We start from the raw sequence: 11,313 nt of genomic DNA on the forward strand, positions 1-11,313 counted from the left end.
CAGACCACGGAGGAAATCGTGGATGGGAGCAGAAAGGCCGCGGATAAGATGGTCAATGAAGCTAACCCGATATTCCATAGGGGGCGTCGGGTTGCTCTCCTCGCTGGGGAAGCATAGCGCTTCCTTTTTCTTCATCAGCCCAAGTTTCTTCATCAGGTTGATGTCTTGGTTGGAAATTTTGGATCTTTCCCACTTCGAGGTTCCCAGATCTTGTGCCGCCATCTTCGATTCAGGTGTGCTGTGCCTCGTGATTCTTGCGCGTGGTGGCATCAACTATGGTGCTGGAAGCAGAAGGGCAATGTGTGAGTGCTGGAGCTCTGGTGGTTGCAGAGGGGATTTTTGGATAGAGAAAGAGCAGAGGCGCGGCGCAGTGAAGGGGAGAATGGAGGAAGAAGAAGGTCTTTTATAGAAACCTTGCGAATCGACGCACCGTTGGATGGAGCAGTAATAAACCTGATGAGTTACACGTGGCTCAAGGGGTAAAATTGTATTTTCACTGAGAAGGAACTGGACAGGCGCTACAGTAAGCGTGCCAGAAAAAGCGGAGGACGTGTGTCCCCCACTTGCGTAACGTGTCAACATGCCACCGATTTTGGCTCCACAATTCAGTGACAGGATAGAATTCGCGTGTTCTCGATACAGAGTTCGTGGCTATCGTCAGCATTGATGTCACTTTACCAAAGGAAAATTTCGACTGTGGTGTTATGAAGATTGATGATAGTGAAGAAGTGATGATAATTTCGTGAACTTTTGATCAAATACAAGTTTCTGATCAAATGCTCGGGGGCTACTTTAGAATGAAGGAAATCTCGAGTATGGCAAGAAAGAAAAGGCGAGAGCGTATGATCAAATACAAGCATTTGTCCATAGCCTCGGGGGCTACTCCCATCGGGAGCGCTGGTCGCGCACTCGAGAAAGATAGGAGAACTCGAAAAAGATGACAATATAGCGACAAAAGGCGTTAAAATGGTGACCCTACAACCAAGTCCAAGTACTTGGTTGTACCCTCGGGGGCTACTCCCATCGGGAACGCTGTTCGCGTGCCCGATGAATTTAGAAACAACATGATGAGTATATTTCGAGTTATACAAATAACTCTTCATATACTCCCATCGGGAAGACAATATAAAAATATATACAAGTCATCCAATTGACTCGAATAAATGTGCTATTCCATCAGCCGAAAAAGGCACTCAACAATATATTCTCAGAGCGCCTCAGTCGCGAATAATCTCTAAATGCCGCAAAAACTTTGCGAAGGTAAGTCCCCGGATCCGTCCTGAGCGGCGTGGCACCGTCTCTAACGACGGTTTGCTACTTTTTTCCGTATCAACAGATACGAAGAAAAATCCTAACGGACGCGTTAGGTACCCGATAAAACATGACTGGAACTCGGCATATGGTAAGACCTTAAGCGGCACATGTCGAGTTACGCCAGTATCCCGAGATCATGTCCAGAGACGTGATCTTGAATTAGGTTTTTGCGGATTGCCACTAGAGCAGTTAACTAGTACCTGATCCGTCAGATGAACTAGCCCCAACTACCGTTATCCCTGTACAATATATGACTGTTTTATTAAAGATATGTGTTAACTCGAAGAAGTTATATTATAATTGTAAAGTTGGAGATTTTCCCTGATTCTTCGATTCAAGCAAAATCTCGGGGGCTACAGACATAGGCATCCCCAATGGGCCTGCCGTAGAAGGTACCCGGGGTTTTACTGAAGGCCCACGACCCGAAGATTATGAAGCCCGGAAGCCCAGTTAGGAGAGAGTTTGGAAAGATAGAATTGTATTAGGAATATCGACTTGTAATTACTACGGGATGGACTCAGATTGTCTCCCGAACTATGTAACTTGTTTATCACGAAACCCTCGGCTCCGCCTCCTATATAACGGGGAGTAGAGGGACGAAGAGGAGATCGATTCATTGTCAACACAACCCTAGTTTTCATAAGCCGTCGAGTACTTTTCCGGCTGAAACTCTCGAGATCTACTTGCCCTCTACTTCCGACAAAACCCTAGTCTACAGCTTGTAGGCATTGACTAGTTAATCCCTTGTCAGTCATCTATATATTTCCCTAGCATTGCGAAACGGTGAAAGGATACACCTATCTATTTTAGTTAAATTGGGTTTCACACGCCAAGTGTTGTCGGCTCCTCTATTCTTTGCGATGTCACATTTGTGCGATTGCTTTTAGGGCTGAAGTCATGACAAATTCATCAACATACTAGGGTGTGGGAAATTCTTACACACCTTTTTAGAGATTCGACAGTTTCAAGGTCTCTTAGAGTGTCTAACAAGCTATCAATGATCCATATGTACCACACTTATTAGTGCAGATTTTGGAGCATAAGCTAGAAGTAGGTTATCTGTTATGACACTCTACTTTTTTCACGCATTACAAATTATGTTTAAAGCGTGAGACACATAAATGTAGGGGAATACCACATACCGTATAGGAAAACATAATTTCATCAAACTATTACTTCTACTAATCTACCATGTGACTACTTTATTTATAGGTGGCAACTAAGACCTAACTGATTTGAATATCGAGATTCATATCAGTACAAAAAGGATGAGAAGATGTTGAGCTCATGGATGTCAATACCGGGAAATAAGTATTTCTAACCCATCGGAGATAATTGGTCTATCCCCATTATCTTAGTGTTATTGAATATTTTTTTCCTTCCACAATTAGATTAATATAATGCAATATAGAAATTTGGATAAAACTATATGCAATTAATAGAAGAAATAAATCTACAAAATACAGCGTTCTCTATTTTATGTAAGAATTAATATTGGCAGCGGTACGACAAATAGAAATTTCCTATCAATCATAAACAAAAAGGAGAGGGCCGAAACTGCTTGCAGCCGTTTGAAAGATATTCTCTGCATGCATGTTCTGCAGGTTCTATGTTAGGATACCTTTATCCTCCTTAGTAAAAAAGATAAACTGGTTTTCTTTCTTCTAAAAGTGGTGTAGTTTTGAAGTTTTAATTCATTCTACTCAACTATGTAGGATATGGTACTCTACTTGTGGCTCACCTTGCATATCTAGTGTCACTCGAGGCTCGATCATGTGGTACATATTTGGTTGTAGCTGTGAAGTTATGTTCATTTTTTATGGATAGAACTATACGTACCATACAAACAACAGATAGTGTGGAGGTTATGTAAGCGTGTATATATATGCAACACACATGCGCTATATGGAAGGTTGCATCGAGACATAGCTAGAGGCGTGCGTTTTTGTTTCATTAGTTTCATCCTTGTTTTCAGTTTTTTTACAACATTTGTTTTGGTTGCTCGCCACATGTCCCATGTGGTTTGTTTTTGGGTTAAGTAACTTTGGTGTCTCATAAAAAAGGCGGAATATTTTTCAGTGGGAGGCGACGTTCCCGTCGACAGCGAGGCGCCTGTGGTGACTTCGTCAATCTCAAGACCTGCCGGATCAGTTCTTCAACGCAGTCTCTTGGAGGTGCTCATAGGGGTAGGGTGTACGTGTGTGCGTTCATAGGGGTGGGTGTGCGCGCGTATGTACGAGCGTCTTTGATTGTACTGTGTTTCGCAAAAAAAAAAAAAGATGGCTCCTAATGCACGAGAAATATCTTTTTTGTTTCTTATTATCTTCTAGTATCTACTTTTTTGTGGATAGACCAACTTCAGTACCAATGAAGGCCTCAAAACCATGGACTGCACATGTACTATACGTGCACGCGTGCTTCATAACCCGTGGTCGTGAGCAATATGAGTAGTCGACCAGGCAACGTTTCTAGCATGTAGAACTTTGCTTCTGAAACAGACCCTTAAAGCTAAACAGAAAGTAGAGCCAACCCATAAATTTATGGATGGCAGCTAATCAGTTATGTTTTGTAGCAGCAAATATGGAAACAGTAGGAGTATGTTACAAAAAGGGTTTTTGTCTTTGTTTCAAAAAAAAAGGGTTTTTGTCTTCTTATAAAAAGTACATTTGTGACATGTAATCTAAAATATGCAGGTGGTTCTTACTGTAAATATAGGCTTACATGGTCAAGTTATTATTTTCTGAAACTCCACTCACTGAGAACCAACTTGTGATTGGATGGTTAGGAGGGCAGTGGCACCCCCAGCCCACCAGAGTTCAAATCCTAGATTTGACACTTTGGTGTCTCATGAAGGCGGAATATTCTTCAGTGGGAGGCGACGTTCCCGTCGACAACGAGGTGCATGTGGTGACTTCGTCAATCTCAAGACCCGTCGGATCAGTTCTTCGACGCAGTCTCTTGGAGGTGCTCATAGGGGTAGGGTGTGCGTGGGTACGTTCATAGGGGTGAGTGTGTGCGCGTATGTGTGAGTGTCTTTGATTGTACTGTGTTTCGCAAAAAAAAAAACTCCACTCACTGTCACTTTATTCATTTGGCGGTATATCATATCTGATTATGATACACTAATCAGAACACCTGCGATTGCATCATGATACACTAATCAGAACACCTGCGATTGCATCATGATTACAACTAAGATAGAGCCTCATTGGCACATATATGGGCAACAATGTTTGCTATGTGGCTTGCAAAAGAAACTTGAACGCCTAGAGAACTTCTTATCTCACAGGCACATGGAAGCCACAAGAGGAAAACTAACGGTCTGCTTAATTACTTCTTGTTGGAGTGATAACTCTATATATAGGATCATGATATTACTTTGTTTTTCTAACTTCATAAACTTATCGGAACAATAAATTTGGTTAGAATACAACACCACAACTTCCGTTTAAATACCTTTCCACCGTGAAACATCTAGATTTCATTTTTAATTGATGCATGCAAAGGTCTTCCTATTTTTCTACACGAGAAGGGCTAGTGCATGGATCTTTGGCCCCGCAAAGGGTTCATTTCCTTCGCTCTGGTGTTCGCAATAGCTCTCACCCAACTTATCACTTACACCGCCTTAACACCTGTCATCGCCTGCCCTACCCCGCAACATTCTCAGTAACACTATCATCTCTCTCTTGTTGACCATCTATAACACAACGACCTAACCTAAATGATTTGGTAATCGAGAAGTGAGTGTGAGAGCACAGAGTCTCATTTTGATATTATTATGCCGGAAATTTCTCTATTTGTTCATGTACTAGGTTAAATCATGTGCGTTGAAGCCAAATTAAGGCACCGACAATGATATGGTTAATATTTTGACTTACCAAACAAGACTAAGGTTTTTGTTACACGTGACAAATGCATGATATCAGGTATGTTATATTGGGTTTCACACGCCAGCAGTGTTGTCGGCTCCTCTTTTCTTTATGACGTAACATTTGAGTCGATTGCTTTTAGGGATGAGGTCACAACGAATACGACAATGTTATGTGTAATATTTTAATAAACCAGACTAGGGGAAGTTCTTACACTCCTTTTTGGAGATTCGACGGTTACAGGGTCTCTTGTGTGTCAACAAACTATCAATGATCCATATGTCCCACGTTTATTAACACAAACTTCGGAGCGTACGCTAGAAGTAGGGACACTCTACTTTTTCACGCATTAGGAATTATGTTTGAAGCCGAAGACACATAAGTGTAGGCGTTCACAGATACCATATTGGAGAATATAATTTCTTCATACTATCACGCAAATTTACACTTTCAGTAATCTACTAGTGACAACTTTATTTATAGGTGGCTACTAAGAACTAAAACGATTTGAATATCGAGGTTCGTGGCAGTACAAAAGGATGAGAAGATGTTGATCTCATGGGTGTCAATTCCAAGAAATAAATATTTCTAAAATTTCTAAATCGACCGAGCTAATTTTCGTCCCCATTATCTCTTAGTGTTATTGAAAATGTTTTTTCCTTCCACATTTAGGTTAATACTAGCTAGTATGATGCAATATACTACAATTTTGGATAGAAGTAAATGCAACTCGTAGCAGCAATAAATTCTACTCCTATAACTGTAGGAGTACAAAATACAGTGTGCTAGTACTCATCTGCAGTGTAATTACTTGCATTAATTTATAAAAAAAGGAGTACTCCATCTTAACGTGCTACTCCTATATCTGTAGTACTAGAAACGTTCGAAGGATATTGACAAATGTTGTTGAAACCACGGGCTCCCCATGGATGTTCCGCACGTTCTATATAGGCATGCCTCTCGGGAATTAAAGCTCACATCTTAACTAGTTTCCCCTCTTGTGGAGTATTACATTCCATTTCGTGGCCAGACAAGCAAAAGATGCAGATGGAAGCCATGGATCTGTCATGGGGAGCACGGTGTACCGGCGCCGTGTACTTGGTCCTCTCCTTGTGCGTGGTGGCCCTGGCCGTGGTGCTCCAGATCATCCGGTGGTGGCCATGGTGCCGCTGCCATGTCTGCCGGGCGTACATGACTGGGTCGTGGGCACGGGAGTACACCAACCTGTGCGACTGGTACGCGCACCTCCTCCGCGAGTCGCCGACGCAAACCATCGACGTCCACGTCCTCGGCTGCACCGTCACCGCCAACCCTGACAACGTCGAGCACATGCTTAAGGTCGGCTTCGACAACTTCCCCAAGGGCAAGCCCTTCGCCGCGATCCTCGGCGACCTCCTGGGCGGCGGCATCTTCAACGTCGACGGCGACGCGTGGAGCCACCAGCGCAAGATGGCTAGCTTCGAGCTGGGCAGCGTCGCCGTGCGCTCCCATGCGTACAAGATCGTGGCGCAGGAGGTGGAGACCAGGCTCATGCCGGTCCTGGCCGGCGCCGCCGATGGCGGCCTGGTGATCGACTTGCAGGACGTGTTCCGCCGCTTCGCGTTCGACACCATCTGCAAGATCTCGTTCGGGCTGGACCCAGGCTGCCTCGAACAGGGCATGCCCGTGTCCGGGGCTGCCGTGGCCTTCGACACCGCCACGCGACTCTCCGCTATCCGTGGCCTGGCGGTGTCTCCGCTGCTATGGAAGATGAAGCGGATGCTGAACATTGGAACGGAGAGAGAGCTGAAGAAGGCCATCAAAGTCGTCGACGGGCTCGCGGCGGCGATGATCCAGGAGCGCCGGAAGCAGGGCGTCGCCGGCAAGAGGAACGACCTCCTGTCCCGGTTCATGGCCTCGGCCAGAGACGAGGGTAATGACAGGTTTCTCCGTGACATCGTGGTCAGCTTCCTCCTGGCCGGGAGGGACACGATATCCTCGGGGCTCACCACGCTCTTCATGTTCCTGTCCAAGAACCCGGCCGTGGCGGCCGCCATGCGCGCGGAGGCCGGCAGCCGGAAGCCCGTGACCTACGAGCACCTGAAGGGCCTGCACTACACCCACGCGGTGATCTACGAGAACCTGCGGCTGTTTCCGCCGGTGCAGTTCGACTCCAAGTTCTGCGCCGCCGCCGACGTGCTCCCGGACGGCACCTACGTGGGGGCTGGATCGCGCGTGATGTACCACCCCTACGCCATGGGCCGCATGCCCTCCATCTGGGGCGCCGACTGCGAGGCTTTCCGGCCGGAGCGATGGCTCACCGGCCCCGGTGGATCGTTCGCCCCCGTGAGCCTGTACAAGTACCCGGTGTTCCAAGCTGGCCTGCGCGTTTGCCTGGGCAAGGAGCTCGCCGTCACCGAGATGAAGGCGGTGAGCGTGGCAGTGGTGAGAGCGTTCGACGTGGAGGTGGTCGGAGAGAATGCATGCGCGCCAAAGTTCGCGCCAGGGCTCACCGCATCACTCAGCGGTGGGCTCCCAGTGAGGGTTAGGCGGCGTGTTTGAGAGGGTGTTTGAGAGGAGAGTTACTCCTATTCAACTATCCATGTCAGGAGGAATAAGTTTGTACCCTGTCTGCGAATAAATGTGCTTGAACTCTGTAACATGATTGATTAGCGTTCTCTCAAAAAACAAAACTTGTTATGATATGAAACTACTCCCTCATTTCATATTAGTTGTCTCTGATTTAGTAAAAATAGTTATATGGAACGAATGAAGTACATTTAAAATGGATCAAGCGATACTAATTTGATGTTGTAAACGTGATATTAATTTTTTTTATAGAGTTGCTTGGAGTTTTAAGAATTCGACTATGAACAAAATTAGAAATATACATTTTCGCAAAAGGAGGGGAAGTAGGAAAGTTGCTTTAGATGGCACATACGGGAATAATTTTTAGGGAAGTTGATATTAATTACTATTTTCTCAAGGGTGTGACTATCTCTCTGTCGACTGAGAACTAACTTCGTTCTGAGTTGGACGATGTTATCAACGTTCAGTTGCAATCCATGTTGCGACTCATGACTACAACAAATCACGATACAAATCAAGTGGTGTAAAACTTAGCTGAGCACGAAGTTAGTTCTCAGCTAGCCGAGAACTAGCAAATCTCTTTTCCCAAGGCCCTATCAGAGAACCTCAAGAATAGCACGATATCTGCATGAGTGCCATGCAGCGATGTGGCAACGTAAAATTGAAATTGCAACTTCCTATTTGGTTTCTGCTTACACCATCTTTCCTCAAACTCAAATACATCAAGCGCTGAGATCACTCCATACCCCAAATGTATTTAAGTTTAGAGAAGGGCATGGATTCGAGACGAAATGGAACCAATAAAATGAATTGAAACATAAACATTGTCAACAGAGTTCACCGGCCATCCTGACTGCATCAATCCAGGGGTGTAAGAGAAGAACAAGACTCATGAGCCTCTCAAAATCGACTCAATGTTTAGCCGAACTCGGGATCGACTCAGGAAGAAATGAGGCCATAGTACGCACATGTCCCCTCCCCCCAAAACCCTAACCTCCCCTACCGCCCCCTCCCAGGCGGCAGCAGAGGCCCCCAGCCTCCAGCCCCCAGAGGAGCTCCTTCCACCATCCCTCAGGTCGTCGCTGCTGCCAGCTCCGGTGGCGGTGGCAACGCCCCTCCCATCAAACGACGATCAGGATGAGAGGTCTTCCGCGGTGGCGCATCATGGGCGGGGGGGGGGGCGTTGAGCCACAGGTTGAGGACGTCGGGTGGCACGGCTGCTTGGCCGTGGCCTGATGCGCTTCGTCGGTAGCTATGGAGGAGTGTGTGGAGCGGTGGCGGCCTTCGCTCCCGGCGGTGGTTCGGCGGTGGCTGCGTCTACATGTGATCCGCTCCACCTTTTCTTCTCTGGTGATCCGACAGGAGTGACTGGCGGTGTGGGGGCCACTGGTCTAGCTTTTTAGGTGGCGGTCCTTGGGTTTCTCTCATGCGAAGATGAAGACCTGCCGGTGGCCAGTGTGCCTTGATCTGGCTGGAGTGTTGAGTTCCGAAAAGCTCCGCCGACAAATGGAACAACGCATGTTTTGCCTGGAGTTCGTTGGATCTCGTGGTGTTTGGTCGCACGCACCCATGCTTTTATACCGACAGTTTGGTTCTGGAGGGAGCGGCGCGAAGCACTTTCCTGTGTTGACACCAAGTGACATTGGATCCATGGTGAAAGCCAGAAGAAGAGAATATCATGAAGGTCGGATGGGAGGACTAGCTAAGGGAGGTTCAAGTCTCTGCGATGTTGAGGGACTTGCCTGGTGTTCCGGGCTTCACAGCAGTGGTATGAAAGTGGGGGCGACAACACATGTGAAGTTCAGAGTCCTACCTTTCAGGGTGAAAACCCAAGGTCTGGCCTTAACTGGTTGTGGCTGACAATGACCTTGTTGGCGGCATTGTTTTGAGAGCGGGGACTATCTCCAGGGTGAAAACCTAAGATCGTTGGTCGGACGACGACGATGCTGGAGCACTGTTTTCTTCTTGGTGGCGTCGCTTTTGGAGAGTCTGTATTTCAGGTGATGTCTTGGTGTTGGATGTATTGATGTTGTTAGGCCTGAGATACTATAGGGGGACTTTTGTTTCTTAGTTTTTTTTTCACTTTTTTGACTGTGTGCATCCGTACTGCCATTAGGGTGTTACGTTGTTGCAGAGGCTAGGTGTAGTATCTTCTGATATTAATATATTCCCTTTATCAAAAAAAAGCAAGAAATGAGGCGGATATGAGCCTTCCTTTGTACTTCGGTTAAAAAATTAACTCGACTTTGAGCCATTAGGGGGGTGAAGCCGGCAAAAGTTTCCATTAGGGTCATTTTCATATTTCACATCAGTTCAGCACTAATCACTATTTGATTAGCAAGAATTTACCAAAGCAACCACCTAAAATCATTGGGGCCAGCAGACCCTAAATCCACATTGGAGAAGTCTTCTAATCTGCCGGCTGTAGCTACAGCCAGCTTCTTCTTCGGCATGTGCTCGCGATTCCTTCAGCATGTCCCGCGCGCACGTTTCTTATTAGCTTCCGGCCATCGCCCCGGTGCTTGCCTACTGCCGCGCCGCGCTCCTGCTGTTTGTCGTTCGCCGCCACCGCACACTCCTGTCTCGGCAGCCGCACGCTGCCGCTGCTGCTGCCCTCGGCTGTCCGCCGCGTCCCGCTGCCGCGAGCTCCCGCTGGAGCCTCTGCCGCCGCGTCCCCACGAGGCTACGCGCTCACGCCACCGACGTGCGCTCATGCTGCAAGAGCTCACGTCCCCGCCGTTGCGAGCTCCTGCTCCGACCGTCACCGTGCACATCGGCCACCCACCACCCCCCGCAGGTGTTTCCCCACGCGCCGCCGTGGCTGCGGTTGCTCCTTCATCACCGGTGGATTTGTTGCCGGCGACCTCAGATTGTGTATGGAGGTATCTTCATGGATATGGTACAAAATAATTTGCACCGATGTTACATATGCTATCGTATTGTAATAATGTTGGACACAGTACATCAATATGTTGGACGGGTTGCAGAGAAATGTTGTTTACCAATGTTACATTTTCAAAAATGTTGGGCATCCATGAAAAATGATACATTCGGCATTCTTTTGTCTCAGGCAAAAGAACATGTAATCTCTCCATCTAAAAATAGACGTCTTACCCTTTTCTAGATCCATCCATATCTATAACTAAAATGTTTCTACATACATCTGTATCTAGGCAAAACAAAGACACCTATTATTATGGTACAAAATAATTTGCACCGATGTTACATATGCTATCCTGTTGTAATAATGTTGGATACAGTACATCAATATGTTTGTCGGATTGCAGAGAAATGTTGTTCACCAATGTCGCATTTTCAAAAATGTTACGCATCCATGAAAAATGGTACATTCGGGATCTTTTTTGTTTCAGGCAAAAGAACATGTACTCTCTCCGTCTACAAATAGACGTCTTACCTTTTTATGGATATATCCGTATCTATAACTAAAATGTTTCTAGATACATCCGTTGCTAGGCAAAACAAAGACACCTATTTTAGACAGAGTACCATTATTTCACGACTAAATGGAAAAATGTTGGAAACAAATGTTACATACTTAATT

At 46.3% G+C, this 11,313-nt stretch overlaps 1 protein-coding gene across 1 annotated transcript; it reads left to right on the forward strand.

Annotated features, from left to right (window-relative positions):
• Positions 1-6,230: 6,230 nt before the first annotated feature.
• Positions 6,231-7,724, forward strand: LOC124658028 (cytochrome P450 94C1-like). Its single transcript, XM_047196477.1, has one exon. It carries the CDS (start codon positions 6,231-6,233, stop codon positions 7,722-7,724), a length of 1,494 nt encoding a protein of 497 aa, XP_047052433.1.
• Positions 7,725-11,313: the final 3,589 nt, after the last annotated feature.

The sequence above is a fragment of the Lolium rigidum genome, chromosome 5 (genome assembly GCF_022539505.1).
Source record: "Lolium rigidum isolate FL_2022 chromosome 5, APGP_CSIRO_Lrig_0.1, whole genome shotgun sequence".
In the NCBI taxonomy this organism is placed as follows: Eukaryota; Viridiplantae; Streptophyta; class Magnoliopsida; order Poales; family Poaceae; genus Lolium; species Lolium rigidum.